The sequence below is a fragment of the Anopheles maculipalpis genome, chromosome 3RL, assembly GCF_943734695.1.
Source record: "Anopheles maculipalpis chromosome 3RL, idAnoMacuDA_375_x, whole genome shotgun sequence".
Taxonomy (NCBI): Eukaryota; Metazoa; Arthropoda; class Insecta; order Diptera; family Culicidae; genus Anopheles; species Anopheles maculipalpis.
The window spans coordinates 68156057-68171565 of record NC_064872.1 but is presented as its reverse complement, the minus strand read 5'-3'; the positions used below and the strand labels follow the sequence as shown (position 1 = coordinate 68171565).

The window sequence follows — 15509 nt, the reverse complement described above, 5'->3', positions numbered from 1 at the left end:
AGAAGGGAAAAAATTGTGCTTGATGTAAAAAAAGAGACAGGAACGAGGCATTTACAACAAAGGACGCAAGAGAGAAGACGAGCGAATCGAAATTCAAAGTGAAACAACATTAAAAACAACTATAAAACGGTTCATTCACTCACATTGGCGTTTAAAGCGTACCGTGAGATTGCAGATCATCTCACCAGCCTCCGGGTGAGTGATCGTGAGTGAACGGGCAGCATCCACGTGTGTGAGGGGTGAGTTTGGACGAGTGAGAAAATGCGTATCGCTCTCACCGATCTCGCAGACGTAAATGCAGAACAAAAGAAACGAGAAAAGTGAAGCCCGCGTTGCTCTGTTTATCATTGCGTCGAAATACGATTTTTGCTTCTCGTCTACTGCTTCTCGCTCCCTTCTCCGCTCTCTCACACTTCTCACCTTTGCTGGGTTGATCGTCATTCGTCACTAGCGAATGCGCGCGACGTTGATCTTCTCCGGTACCGCCCGAGCATCGTGTCTGCAGACGGTTAATACGTTAGAAGGTGCCGAACGGTAAAGACACGCGGTACAGAAGCGTCTGGTGCTGCTTTCTGAGGCGATATACACACAATCGGTATTTGTCGCTTCGGTGCACACTTCTTCCTCCTTTGTTGGACGTAGATCAGGTGGAAAATTGAATCCATTTAGCGGGCAGTTTATTACTTGCAGATTAGGAAAGCGCTGTGTGCGCGCTTGTGGTGTGGTCCGGGGTTACAGGAGTTTTCCGGATTGCAGTAGCAGTTGTCAATTGTCAACCGCTAATTTTGCAATCGCGTTCGATCGGATGAAGATAAAGTGCAACAGTGAATTGTTTCAAAAGTGATTACAAAGTTTGTGTAATATCGGGCACAAGTGAAAATAAGCTTTTTAGTTTTGTTTGCCTTTCTTGATAGCTTATTTCTCTGGCTTAAAACAATCAAGACCAAAATTTGTGATTTAATTTAAATAATTGTTAACAAGAAAACATCGTCTTTTTATTACAGCAGACTTTCGTTTCCTTCCGCGCACAATGCAGAAAGAAAGCATCCTTTCCGTTGCACGGAAAGGCGTAGTGAGTGTCATGACGTGTTCCGGTGCCCGCTCAAAGGCCCAGCACTGAGCAAACGCACAATAAAACCGTTGTACAATAAAACAAAGTGAAACATATACAGCGCTTTAAAATACCAACATAAAAGCAAAATCGCAAAGCAGGTTGAACCAGCGTTGAAATGGTGACCGTTAACAGTGAAAGCTTATATGCTCGCCAGAATCGTAATAAAGTTCGCAAGCAGTGAGTGCAAAATAACAAATGGCAAGTGCGCAGTGTGTCCGTGTTTTCGTTTTTGTTTTGTTCTTTTAAAATTATGTTCAATCCGTAACTCGACCAGGCTTCATGAAATGCTAGCCGTACTGTAAATCCTTTTCCACAGGAAGTCGTGAATGCCGGGATTGTGAAGGTGCAACTTTGCATCGGTGTGATTTTAATCTGACAGCTGCCGGGGCAGGCATTCAAGCAAGCAACTAAACGACGGGTGACACGATTTTCTTCTACGAACGTACGATAGCTTCTGGTGATGCCTTAAGGAACCATCACTGGAAAGTGGGAAAGCCTTCTGTATGCGTGTGAGTGAATGTGTGTGAGTGGGTGAAGGAAAATTCTCGATTACAAAAGTATAGTGAAGCAAGAATAAAAAAGCATCGTTCTTGAAGTCGTAATCAGCTCAGTGATACCCGCCATCGTCTGTGGGTAAACGATCCCCATTATAACCCAATGTAACTCGGCTCTTTGGCTTTGATGTGTTGTTTGTCAGTGACGGAAAAATCGTGGAAACGGAAAAAAGCGGACAGGGCCAGCAAGTGTTTGCGCCCGGTAGGATATTATCCTTGGATTTGGGTGAAGCTGAATAGCAGTCCGATCTTGGCCTCACCATGGCAATGGTAAGTGATTATCGTGAGAAAGATTTCAAAGCTTGTCCTTATCGGTTCTCGTGATTTGTTTGCTGAGAGGATAACTTGCAAAGATCTCCCTTTTTTTCAATAAAATGTTTCTTAAAAGAAGATTAATTTTATTAACAAACTACTGCAGCAAATTAAGACAAGCTTTTAAGAAATTGGCATACACACACTAACTAACTTTTTCTTTACGGATGCCCTACCCGGCATCACTTCGAAGAACAAGCACTTCGACGCGCAATAGTCCAAGACATGAGTTTCAGTCACTCCAGTCCTCAATATCAAAGGGATCGAAAAGAAAACAAACCCCCTAGACACGTATTGGGGATGAAAAATGAACGACAAAAAAACCAAACACGTGTCCACGAAGCTTGGGCACTGCAACTGGAAGTGCAACTGGAGAAATTCCTTTCCCTTGCTGGGGGTTTGTCTGGAGTCCACATGCAGAGACACCGGAACATGCACCCGTTCGCCACAGTGAGCCGGTTTTTCTGAGCTCTGGAACCTCTGGAACTTTAAACTGGTGTATGTCCGTAATACATCAGAAGAAAGCCGGGGGGAAAAAGGTATTTCAAGAAGTTCAAACAAATCTTCACATACACATACACACGGAGACTCACTCAAAAAGCTTCGTGTCAAGTTTGACAACAAGCTCGGAATTAAAATGTTTGCAGGCAAATGTTTGTCCTTTTGCGTATTGACGCTGTCTGGGGCGCCTTCCGCAACTTCCGTTTTGCCCCGCAGCAAAAGTCACCGCAGGTCGAAATAAAACGGAACGAACTCTCCCAGCTCGAGCTTGGTTTGTGAATGTTTATTATCGAAATCGGGTTCGAACATTTACCGCTCACGAACACCGCTCGGTTGATGAGAAGATTTGACCAGGAGGTGCGTTTCCTTGCGGAGTTGCTCACCTGTACGTTGTGGGCTACATCATTTCAAAGGTACGCGGACTGTTTGTTTGTTGAGGTTTTATGTTTCGCGGAAGAACATAATGAAATATCGCGTTTTCCGGCCTACGCACGCCGCAGAGTTTGGGAAATAAATGGGGTTTTGAAGGTTCAGCCAGATTGTTTGTTTTTCTGGCGCGCTTTTTCCGGAAACGAAAGCTATGAATATTATGACGAGTCGGTTTTTGGACAAATAAACGGAACCGAAACCGCAACAGTTGATAATTTAAACGAGGCCAACAATTTGTGACGATGATTGGGGAGTTGGGTGGGTGAATTTGGGAAGGTCCGAAACAATGAATGATATGTAAAATCCGAAAAATGTTAACGAGATGCGAATTTTGTTGTGAATAAATTCTAGAAACATCGACACAAATGATATTCTATACTTGATTTTATCATGCTCAAATTTTACATACCGAGAGCACGAGCTGCATACTAATTATGCAGTTGCATATCAACTATCGCTCATCCAAGCTTCAATTATTCATCGTTACAGCATTGTTTGCATATGTGCAAATCAGTATCCCAAAAAGCATACAACCCCTTTCCGTTACAAATTTATCCCATTCGCCAAAACACCACCTCGCAAATATGCAATTGTTGCTTCATCGCGTATTACCTCGATGCACCGAATTTGTGTGCATAATTTCGCCTCGTAATAACAATTATTTGGCGACCTTTTTTTGGGGGCATCCTAAAAAAAAAGGGTGGATATTTGGGGGTGAATTATGAAATTCATAAATCATTTAAATACCAGGACCCGGCTGCTGATTGATGCTGGGGCATATTTCAAAGTGCAAACCAAATCGGCACATTCACGTAATCTCTTGGCGCTGATATGGTTGCCAACGCCATGGGGGATGGGGCAGGTAGAAAGACTCAAGCAGGCACACAGTGTGCGCTTACATCACACGCCCACGCGCGTCCCCCAGCACGTTGCAATTGTGGTTAATCTTAGCTACCGCAAACACAATAATAATGGTGATTTTCTCAGTACTCCTCGAACGCAGAAATCAATTAAATCACATTTCACACACACACTCTCCAGTGCGACCCCGAATCAAACAAGGCGCGTGTACGCAATTCAACCCCAATTGTGGCCACCAACCAGCCGATGGCAGTCAAGATGCTGCGCGCTGCCGAGACTGATTGAGCCGAGCTAATGGTATTATCGCATCGGAGCTTTTGCATGCGCATTTCGGTGGCACACACAGAAGAGTGTGTGTTTGCCCAGAAACAAACACAATTACGGTGTGCCGCGATGTACTTCCTGGATGGTTTGGGAAAATGTGGGCTTTTGCGAAGGGGTGAAAAACTTGGTCGTGTAAGAGAAGAGAAAATCTGGAGCTTTCTTTGTTTCTTCAAACGTTCTGTTGTGCAATTTGCAGCAAAAGGAAGGCAGAGCGATGGCTGTACTGGTGCGGTACTCTTTACAATGATATTAAGTTCCTTTCCTTCTTAGCCACACTAGCTTCAGGGAGGTTCATTAAATGGACGGGGTTTTATTGTTCGCCAAAACCCTCTTTAATGGGGTTGAAGTTGTTGACGGGGATATAAAACTCTTCCTAGGACCTAGTAAAACACCAACTGACGAGCGACTATGCTAATAATGTGCTGCACTTTTCCTTTCTGTTTATGTTCACCATTCATCCTTATGCGCGATCACGATCGATCGATCGATTGCATAAATCAACAATTTGCCCAACACACAAGGAGGTCGCAGCAGCACCAGCAACATGGCACGGGGAGGAACCCTTTTGCACAGAAGGGTGGTCTTTTTTGCATAAATTGTGACCTGTTCCTGTAGTCTTTGGGAGCGTGAGGGTGGTCCCAACACTGCTCAACAACTGCTTGCGCGCCCGCACTCGTCATCGTTTCTTCCTTCCTTCCTTTCGCTGCATTAAAGGGTCTTCCCGCGCGCCACGCTACTCTTTTGGCCCAGTTTTCTGCCCTATGTAGCCATCGTCTTGCAAAGCGTTTAGCGTTGGACAAACAATTTTCCCTCACCATCACCGCACCGTTGCACCGACCGACGGCGACGATTGCATTCATTACGCAAACAAATCATTTGCATTTATTGGCCCAAGTGCCAGACGCGTCACAGTCGCTGGGTCGAAGGTGTTATCGACGGTGACACAACGCTATGTATGGCTTTTCTTACGGTTAGGATAGGTAGGGGAAGGAAACAATATAGGTGACTTTTAGTGGGGGATTGCGGTGTACTTAGGATGTGGCGCTAAAGGGCGAGATAATTGACTTCTTGATAGCTTTTTGAGGTAATCTTTCGGGAAGAAATGGTTGCTTTTTGCTGAGTTGAATAAGTCACACATAATAAAGTCTACATGCTAAGAGTGTTAAACAGTTGATAACTTAAATTCATAGTCTTGACAAATGAACCTAAGATCAATAATTACTTAAAAGATTTAAGATCTTTTAAGAATGTTTTGAACTCAAAGAGAATGTGCCAGGTTATTGTTTGTTCTTCACTTAAAGTAACTTACAATTTTTGAATGAAACTTTAAGCTGAAACTTCATGTTTCAGCCTAAAGTTTCAGCAAACTTTAAGCTGAAACTTTAGCCAGACTATGGCTAGTCCGTTCCGTATGAAATGACAAAAAAACGTCGGAAGAATATAGAATCAAGAGCCTAGTTACACAACATTAGTTTGTTGAGTTTTCGAGAGATCTTGGCCACTACTACTACTGGCTCTCATTGACTACGTTTTACTCGTAGTAGCTAAAGAAATAGTCAGGCCTTTGGGCGAGGAGATGATCTGAACCTGGATTCGACACCCACGGTAGTATCGGAAGACTCTATCGCCTCGGCCACTGGACCTACTCCAGTGTAGCATGGTTGTATCTACCAAAAATGAATGCCAAATACGTATTTTTCACGTAGCCCGATTCTGATGCGAATAGTAAGCCCCTCGGTTTTTTTTTGTTAGTATTTTAATTACATAAATTAACGAATAATGGTCATTGAATTAATCTACCTACACCAATGTTACTGCAATCCAATTGTGATGCGTTTTTCCTGAAGAAAAAAGCATGAAGCTTTTCCCACTGTTGTAGTTAGAAAATTATTTTCCTTTTCGCGACCTGATCGTTCGAGAGAAAATTAGTTAATCTTTGTGCAAAAGTTCCTCCATTAATCAACCGGTAATAAAATAGCATCGCGACATTCGAGGACCCATCCGAAACCCGCCGCTGAATGGAGCCATTTTTCTCGATCAAGCCTCTCATCAAGCGAGCGTGCGAACAGACCGCTTCCACTACTTCCTAAACTAAACGCCAATGAGCGAAAGTCAACTTGGCCGCCAGCCGCTAGGATGGTTTGTGCGGGAAAATAAAAAAACATCCCCCGATCGTCCAGCAGCATTAAATGAGGAGAAAATCGTTAGAAACAGTCGCGCGGCGACCCAACCCAAAACTGCTGAACGAACGAAACACGAGCTGATGTCGCGCAAAACCATTCCCGTTTTGTTTTTTTTTTTCGCGAACGCGATAAAGTTGGCTAGCGAAGGGCAGTGTAGGAAAGTGGACCGGGGATTGGAGAAAAGGGAACCACCCACCAACCCTTCGACTATGTCGCCGTTGAAATCACAAGCGGCGTGCAAACACGCGATGATAAATGGTGCTGGGTGTCAAACGATTATATGCGTTCGAGTCCGTCATAAAGTCGGCCAGCATTTTCGTACGCCCGTTGGTCACTGGACACTGTTTCTCGCTGTGAATGCACACCCTTTTACTCTGCAAAACCGTGCAAGCGCGCGAGGTGTTGATGGAGTGATAAATGCGGGTCTGCGCTAATCAGTTAATCAATTACTAACTAGCGCACCACTCGGTTGCGAGTTCCGTCAGAGAGTTCCTGACAGTGTCTGGGTCTTGGGAGAAAAATGGCTTGCTCGCGCCATGTCAAAGCATAAGATTTATGCAAAAATGATAGCATTGATGGGAAACAATGTTGGGTCGAAATGAAGCTTTCGCAGCAGTGCAAAGAGAGAAAGAAAGAGAGAGAGTGAAATGAGTTTGATTGATTGTATGACATTTAATCAACTATAATCAGGATGAAAGCGATCTCAAATGTTATGCTATTTCAAACCATTTACCTTCATAATGGATAATGAATAGATGCTGGCTAAATTGAAGCTTAGTACATGAATTATTGTTTATCTCTGAGACGACAGCTAGTGGATTTGGCAATAATAATCATCTCGTAACAACTATGACTAGAATACTTGAATTTTTGCGTTTGAATAGCTGAAGATCTTGATCAGGGAAATAAGGATACGATACAAGATATTGGGTGTCTGTATCGTCAGATTGAACTAATCAGAGTTTGTTCCGGAAGAGTTTGCAACAATTAACAAAGATTTGCCTGCTTTTGTTTATTTTCTAAATAAAATTGTCCCCAATTTTGAAGATACCTTGGGTACAGATCAATTCTCGTGCACGTTGGAATTTCATGCAAATGATACATCATATCGTAAACTTAACTTTTCTCACTACCTCTATCATTCATGATCATCCAATCCGAAAGCCTTCAATTCAATCACTCCAATCGTTGGCATGAATCACTTCTACTGGTTCTCTTTATTTAAAAATGTCATCTTCATCGAAAATCTCATCAACAAACGACAACCAAAAGCAGATAAAACAAAACATCAGCAGCACCATCATCGTCAGTTTCAACAAGGCGGGGTTCGGGCTTTTGCAAAAATCTCTTTTCGAAAAAAAAGGCATTCAAAGTCGAGACCGGAAACGAACGACTCGGGATTTGAAATTCCAATTTTTGCCATCAAAGTCCAGCATCAGTCTCCCCGGTCTTTTCGCGATAATGTCCACCGCCACCACCACCACCCGAAACCCTCACGGCGGAGAGTTTTCTAGTAGGGCTTCCCGCAGAAAGTGAAATCAGCAGTACCGAACAGAACCGCCGGTGGTCGACAGTCGTCATCATTCCCCGTGCGGTTCACTTATGTTTTATTCATTTGCGATCGATTTCTGGATGTATGTGTATGTGTGGTTGGAACACGCAAAAAAAAAAGATAACCTCAACTCCTGACGATATGTGTGGAACACTGGCGGGTTCACATTTCGTGATGTTTTCGCTTCTCCGGTTTTATGTTGTTGATACTGTTTTGCTAACGTGTCTCATCATCAGCTTTACACTACCGTAAAGCACCAGAGCAGCCAGATACGACGGATCGGTTGTGGAATTTGGAACAACAGTGTGCAGGATGCCTGCATGATGATAAACTTTTCCGGTTTCCTGGGTCGCCAGCAAAAAAAAAAGAAGAGTTGTGTGTATGTGTGCGGGTATGCCTTTGCCAAATTCCTTCCGGAATAGCTGAACTGTTGGGAAGAGAGCGAAGAGGACAGGTTTGCTGTCTCCCGAAACTCGAAGGACTTCGCATAGTTTGAATTAATTTATCCCAAAGTGCATAAATGAGGACACATAAAGACACGCTTAAAAACAAAACGAGAAATGAAAATAATTTTTCATAAACTGGCACTTTCACTGGCACTTGTTGTGTCCTGGCCCTCCCTGGTTCCCAGGATGCGGATGCAAGGGGTGAATGTGTTGGAGGTAATTCCTTTCAGAGTTTTAGCTTTTGGCTAGAAAGAAACCAAAAAGAAGAAGAAAAAAAGCGATGCGAACCCAAACGGCGATGGGTGTCCATTTGGCAAAGGAATTTATTTTATTTATCTGCATTTATCTTTCACGATCGTGTGCGTCTTCTGATTCCTGTTTTTCATTATGAGTTTTTTTTTTGCTGTCCATTTGCTGTCGTCGAAATCCGTGAAGATGAGATGGCGCGAAATGTCGCATTTTTGCATTGCTTTGCTTTTAAACATACGAAACCTGTTCAAACATAATTAAAAGAGCTTTTTCATCATCAGCCAAAAAAACAAAAGCCAAAGTGTGCCATTTTCATTAGCGCTAATTTAGAGTAGCGGATCGTGTGCCGGGAAGAAAGTTGTTTCTTTTGTGTGAAAAAGGAGCTTCAAATGGAAATTTTTACTTGCAACTTCATCATTTTGCAGATAATCTGTCCGAATCTGTTCGTATTCGATTGCTAGATGCCCAAAACTTCCCAAATGCTAAAGTTTTGTCCTGTGTCTTAGAAAGGCAAAACAGCTCAACAAATAATTCCCCGAATTTCGTGAGCAAAAACTTCATCCGGATTAAACGTAAGACACATCGAAACTTTGATGTCTTCAAGATACCTTCTACATCCTCCTGCACAAAGCGCAAAAGCTACAGACAGAAAAGCTCACTTTATTCATCGACCTTTAGCGCTGTCTGATGGCCGAAAAATTCCCATCTCGTAATCAATTTTAATCACACGCTCACCGGACAACCTCCAGCATCTTCTTGTTGCGCCCTTCCATTGTCAACTTCAAGTTTTTTTTTCCCTGACGTACCGGAACAAACCTAATGATGAATGGCGCTGATAGCGCGGCGTTGTAACAGATGGACACCAAATGTTTGGTATGCGTTGTGTTGTACTATCGTGCAATATTCCCCCTCCCTACCCCCTTTACCCAGCTCCCTTTATTTTATTCTCCCTTCCCCCTCACAGTACCGGTTTAGTGGTCAATGTCGTGATCTTCTGCTCATCCGGTGTACTGCCTAGGCTAAGGGAGAAAGCAAAAGCAAAACAAAATATCCCCCAAAAACACATTCCCTCTCATTGGAGCTGGGTTGCGCGAAAAACAAGCGTGCCTTTCGATTTTTACATTGTGACGAGATTGTTTCATCTCACCGGGAAACAGCGAAAACAGGCGGGAAAACAATGGTCAAGCGGATTTAAAGAGAAAAATGACCACCTCAACATCACTACCGGGCGCCGGACAGTTGCAGTGTGTAAGCGAAAGTTATTACGCGCGGGAACTTTTTGGGGACGCGCATCTCTTTGCCAACCTTTACGCAACCCGGGGGGGGGGGGGGGGGGGATTATTTTCCAACGGCCGGTCGAATGCCTTTCGGTAATTCGAAGGCTTATTGCGCCTTTGTTTTTTCTTCCTTTACTATTCCTCTCCACGAACAACCTGTTTCGCGATCGTGCAAACTCTGTGCTTGTTAGCAATGGCGTTGCGTCCCCGGGAAGGTGCGGGAAAGCTACCGAAAGCAATTGCTCGATCGTACCGGACCGGAAGTTGCCTCACTGAGGGTAAGTCGCGGTACGCGGTGCGTAATTTTTCGGGGGAAATGGACGCATCATCTCCACTGCCGTCATCTTTCATCATACGGTCGACGAGGGTCCGGTGAAAGATCGCTTTTGTAATGGGCAAAACGGTGGGTGGAATTTTCACTTTCAGAGAGGTTCAGACAACGCATTATCAAAAGCATTACTTTTAGGATTTTTCGATGCGTTTTTCCACGCCTTTAAAATAATGCTGATTGGTAAAAATCAAGCGATCACAATCGCTTGTTGACGTTTAATGCGATTAAGATGAAGTAGATGTTGATGAAAGGGGTTTTATTTTTATATTCGGAACTAATTCGTTTTTAATCTATCCACCAACGGTTGACTTCGCGAATTGTCCCTCATTTACGACCGATGTAAAACTAAACTCCCTGAAGGGTGAACGTGGAGAGCAGGGGAGAGTGAGAAAGAAAGATTTGACGGTGTGGATAATTTCGATAATTGAAATAGAAAGTATTTCTGTATCCCACCCGTCATGGCGTCTTCGGAAGTTAACCTCCACAGGGAAGGTTGATGATGAGCCAATTAGGTGGGGCTTTTTTTTCCTTTCGACAACTGCGATCTCCCGGACTTGCAACCCTGCTGTGGTTCGCTTTTGGCGCGTGTGTGTCTGTGTAATTAACTTTATAATACACCCTTAGGGTGTAACCGCCACGATCTCGTGATTATGATGCTTGAATCGTTGCTATTGTTCTTCCGAGGTTCCGCACACACACAGTAAACTTGGAGCAAAAGCGGAAAGCTTTGTCCGTATTTGATTTGATTGTAAGCTGCAACTGCTAACCTCTCACCGCGGGTTGATTGATTTCGCTTGATGCGCTTTATTGCAGGAACATTTCCCGCTTGGGAATATAAACAAACACTGTCCGGTTTTTTTTATTGCGAGCAGTTAGGATTAATAAAAAAAAGCATCCAAGATTGCGATCGTACAGGTGTTAATAATTACACGTCTCTTCTTTCTTTACTTGCAGAACATGGCGATGGTTTGCTTCATAGCAATAGCAACAGTCAGTTTACTCGCATCAGTAGCGCGCTGTGAGCCAAACTATCAACCCCAGCAACAACCGGGTGGAAATGACTTTAGTGGCGCTGGTGGAGGTGTTAACAACGGAAATGCGCTCTACAGTGGGCAACAGCAACAGCAGCAGCAGCAGCAGCAACAGAGACCTTATCCACCGGCGGGAGCTCCATCTCGCTTTCGGCAAGCGGCTCCGGCCACGACTCCAGCTCCTACCTTCTTCCAGCGTATCTCAAATTGGTTTTCCTTCCTGGGAGACGATAGCGATGAACGACGACCACCGATACAGCAACAACAGCAGCCTCAAATTCCACAACTTCCACCACAGCGACACCTGCCGCCACAACAGTACAACAACCCTCAGCCAACACCATCGGTGCAGACTCAGCAACAGCTCCAGTTTCAACAGCAACAACTTCAATATCAGCAACAGTATCCGCCACAGCAACCACAACTCCAGCAGCCAATTCAGCAACCGTTTCCTTATCCGTTTCAAATTCGTAACGGAAGCAGAGCGACGCAGCTAGCTCCCCAACAGCAGCAGCCAGCCGTCAGCGTTGGCTTCCAACCCAGCGCTCCAGTAATACAGGAAAGTGGTTCGAGTTATCATGCTGCGGTAGCACCAGGGGTGCCACAAAACACGTTCGTACCGTCCACACTGCAGCAACAGATCGTTCCGCAGGTGAACGTATTTCGTGATCCGGAGCCAACTACCGGCAGGACGCCACCTGTAGCGCACAATGGCGACGTTAATTACCATCCGTGCAATAATGTGCCCTGGGTTCCGATAGCAGCACCACCCGAATATCCAAGCGCTGTCGGTGGAACGGGCGGTGGTCCTCCAAAATCACCAGCACCACCAAGTGTGCCGAATCGACCACCACCACCGATCAAGCTACAAACGGCTCACAAGGGACAGGTTCAATCGGTAAGCCCATACTCCGGTGCTCCTTCCGGTCCGGCAAGCCCACTAGAACCAGCTATTATTACTGCTGCTCCACAAGCACAGCAGTTGATTCAACTGCAACTTCAACAGCAGCAACATCAGCTTCAAAACCTGCAACTACAGCAACTTCAGCTTCAACAGCAACAACTTCAGCAGCAACTCCAGCAGCTGAAAACCACCACCACGAGTGCTCCCGTTCCAGCGGTGGGAGCTCACTTTATTACGAAAACGCCGGACGTGTTGGTGACGGCTGGACCATCATCAACGCTTCAACCGATCACGCTACGTCAGGTGTCGGCATCTTACTTCACCAACAAGGAGTATGCACCGCCGGCCAAGCTACTACCGATTCAGAACGAAGGGAAACCGCTCGCACCAATTCCTCTGCCGAACCTGAGTGCTACTCCCATACCACCGCTCTACACGGCCGGATCATTCCACAACGATCCGTACAAGTTCTATCGACCCTACCGACCGGTAGAGCCCATCCTAGAGCTTGGTCACGGTTATCCTACGTCTTCCAAATCAAAGTCCAACAGCTACATCCGATATCCGCACGAGCCGACCAACACGAAGAATGATTCCATCTTTGACGTAGAACAATTCGCATCGTCTGCTTCCTCATCCATCTACACTACGGTGGCGTATTCCAACGGTGAGGACTCAAAGCCTGAAGCATCCGAGAAGCGTAATGTGGCTACAAGTAGTAATGGAAACAGTGGAGCAAGTATTCCGCACAAGGAAGGTGCCAACGTCGATGATGCGGAATACGATTCGGAAGAAGATGAGCATGGACCACCGGTAATTCGTACTACGATCGAAGTTTCGAGCGTTGTGCCCCAGACACGCTACTACGGATCAACGACTACACCCTTCCCTCCATCTTCACCAAAGCCGGAACGATACAGTACCTTTCCAACACCGGCCCCGTCCGATCTTGGCAACGGTGTGCAGATTATTTACTCGGCCAATTTGCGGACTAATCCTCCGGTCAATACGGTGAACAATCAGCTGAACGATGAGGAAGATACAACGGAAGCGGCCGCCCAGCGAATCGTCCAAACTACATCCCGTCCAGCAACGACCACTCCGGAGCCTGAAACGACACCTCCCACTGATCTCTACTCGGAACCGTTCCATATAGGATCGAGCTTGCCGATGGAGTTCCAAAAGCAACCCACACCAGAACCTGCCAGTCAGTTGACGGACACAGCGTCGACGAGTGATGAGACACCGGTAACGACAGTGACGCCTCTTCCTTCCTCACTGACTGCAACGTTCGGTGGATACCAGAATCTAGTGTCCACTAAGAAGCCGAAACAGATTCAGATCATAATTCCCTACCACACGTACAAGAAACCAGAACCGTTTAAACCGCTACCAGCTCAGGATAGTTTGGATGATTTAGATTACAACGCACCGGAAGAGTCGAGCATCGTAACTTCCAAGCATTCGGGACACTCGGGACCAACACCACCGTCCGGCAATGCCATCCAGCAGTCAACGAAACCCAAAACACGCTTCATTGAGAATGATTCGGTCAAGTATTTCCAATCCACTACGCATCTAAAAGAGATTCTCCAGAAGGAAACGACACAACCGTTCATGAGGCCAGCAATGAAAACGCCTCCCAAACCGGTCAAATCGATAAAGAAGGTCCGACCGGTAGAGATCTCCAAAGAGTCAAAACCATTTACCGTGCGGATACCGAAGATGACACCACTGCCCCCGGTTGTAAGCTTAAGCAGTTTGACTAGCGTACGCGGTGGAATGGAACGCCACACCACGCCACTGCCCGATGGGTCACGAACTCCGTCCCCGCCGGTAGCGCTGTCCAAGTACGTGAAACCCGTCACCCCGCACTACGTCAACGTGACCCGTGTTAAGATCTCTCCGACGACATACGCGCAAAAGTCTCGTACGACCATCTCGCAGTTGCTGCGCACGACTAAAATTATTCCAAAAGGTCCGAAGCTGTTCGGTAACGATTTGCTCGTATCGGAAACGAGCCGCACGGTGAGACCGCCGCTATCGCCGGCATCTACCACATACCAGCAGCATCGCCGCACGACATTCCTTACGACACCGTCTACAACCCCGAAAACTACGACCACCACTACAACGACGGAGGAACCGCCGGTGCAGGAGCAGGCGGACCAGTTTGCTAGTCCCGGAGACAATACGGTTGGGCCGATCTACGAGCGCACAATCGATTGGGATATTGATCCGAACGAGTTGCAGCGAAAGATTGACACGTGGACCGAGCAAGAGTTCGGTGCGGATGACTTTGCGCGGAAAGCTAGCACACTGTCGCTGCACCGTGTCACCAAAGCTATACCCTGGGAGTTCTTGACGTCGACGATGTTGCCCGCGTTGCACGACAAACCTGGCAAGAGTAGTCGGTCCGGGTGGCAGCATGTCAAGATTGCCATATCGCCAATTACCAAGGAAAAGATCTACGTCGTTACACCGCAACCGTGGACGGCGGCTTTGCTGAACAATCATCATGAACATCCACACCATAACCATCATCACCATCATCATCATTCTCATCCGCAGCAGCAAGTGCTGGAGGAACGCAATGGACGGGTATTGACACCGCGGTTCAGTGTGCGACCAACGCCTCTTTACTACAAGGGAGGAGGCATCTACCAGACCGGCTCATCGACGGTGGATGTTTCACCCGAATCTGGTAAGTAATCTTCGAGTTTGCTTTGCGATACTGGGAGAGAAATGTGAAGGAAAAATCAAACTACTACAACTACCAACTACGGACCTACTTTGAAGCCATCCGATTGCTACAAGAACGGGAACTCTAACACATCGAGTTTTAGAATATGTAAGCAATATGACTTACAGCATAATCTTGCCGATGAGTATTGGTGAAACTTACCTGCAAAGAAAAAGAGATAAGAAAGAGTAGAAAACTCTGTTAATTGATTTGTATCTAAGGCCAATCGAGGCTCACATTTAATGAAGTGTATTTCGAGATGAAGGTTGTTGGCCGATTTAGCTCCAGTTCTTTAACATATGTACCCCTATTTGTGTAAAAACTTCGTGACATTTTATTTTACTTTTCGCTCCTATCTTCCCAGTAAACGATCTACTGGAACAGAAGCCGAAGCATCGATTCAGCAGTAGCAGTATCACCGCCGGCACTGGCACAAAGGTGAAACACCTTCTCCAGCAGCGAAAGTACGTCCGGAAGAAACTGCCCTACGGTGGAAGTTCGGGCACGGGCCGGCTCGCCAGTTCCAGCCGGGAGGATGTGTAGCCCACAGCTAGCTACACGCACAGAACTACCCCGGCTGTCTGACTTTAAGTAAAAGTAGGGAAGAATAACAGGAAAAAAAACCCGTACCAAAGGCCGTTCCTAAACAGACTAATGAGAGGAGGACAAAACCGAACGAACACACGTGAAATGAAGCA

General features: G+C 45.9%; 4 protein-coding genes across 8 annotated transcripts in view; 1 reads left to right on the top strand and 3 right to left on the bottom strand.

Annotated features, from left to right (window-relative positions):
• Positions 1-15509, bottom strand: part of LOC126563070 (protein lethal(2)essential for life-like) — a 566897-nt gene that overhangs the window by 33399 nt on the left and 517989 nt on the right. The gene's annotated exons all lie outside the window — the stretch shown is intronic.
• The window catches only part of LOC126561535 (high affinity cAMP-specific and IBMX-insensitive 3',5'-cyclic phosphodiesterase 8), an 88162-nt gene that overhangs the window by 27033 nt on the left and 45620 nt on the right, over positions 1-15509 (bottom strand). For 2 of the 5 annotated variants that reach the window (XM_050217743.1, XM_050217744.1), the window contains one exon: positions 14938-14973. The exons of the other annotated variants lie outside the window; for them this stretch is intronic. In XM_050217743.1, the coding sequence (XP_050073700.1) occupies positions 14938-14973 (36 nt within the window). The remainder of the gene's footprint in view (positions 1-14937; positions 14974-15509) is intronic. 5 annotated transcript variants of the gene reach the window in all.
• Positions 1-15509, bottom strand: part of LOC126562737 (F-actin-capping protein subunit alpha) — a 172348-nt gene that overhangs the window by 151659 nt on the left and 5180 nt on the right. The gene's annotated exons all lie outside the window — the stretch shown is intronic.
• Positions 1929-15354, top strand: LOC126561403 (mucin-3A-like). Its single transcript, XM_050217526.1, has 3 exons — positions 1929-1938; positions 11088-14772; positions 15176-15354. Exons 1-3 carry the CDS (start codon positions 1930-1932, stop codon positions 15352-15354), a joined length of 3873 nt encoding a protein of 1290 aa, XP_050073483.1. The 5' UTR covers position 1929.

Bases quoted from the DNA above. Each gene is read 5' to 3' on its own strand.
- LOC126561403 (XM_050217526.1), top strand. The intron at 14,773-15,175 runs GTAAGTAATCTT...CTATCTTCCCAG, and splicing joins GGATGTTTCACCCGAATCTG to TAAACGATCTACTGGAACAG.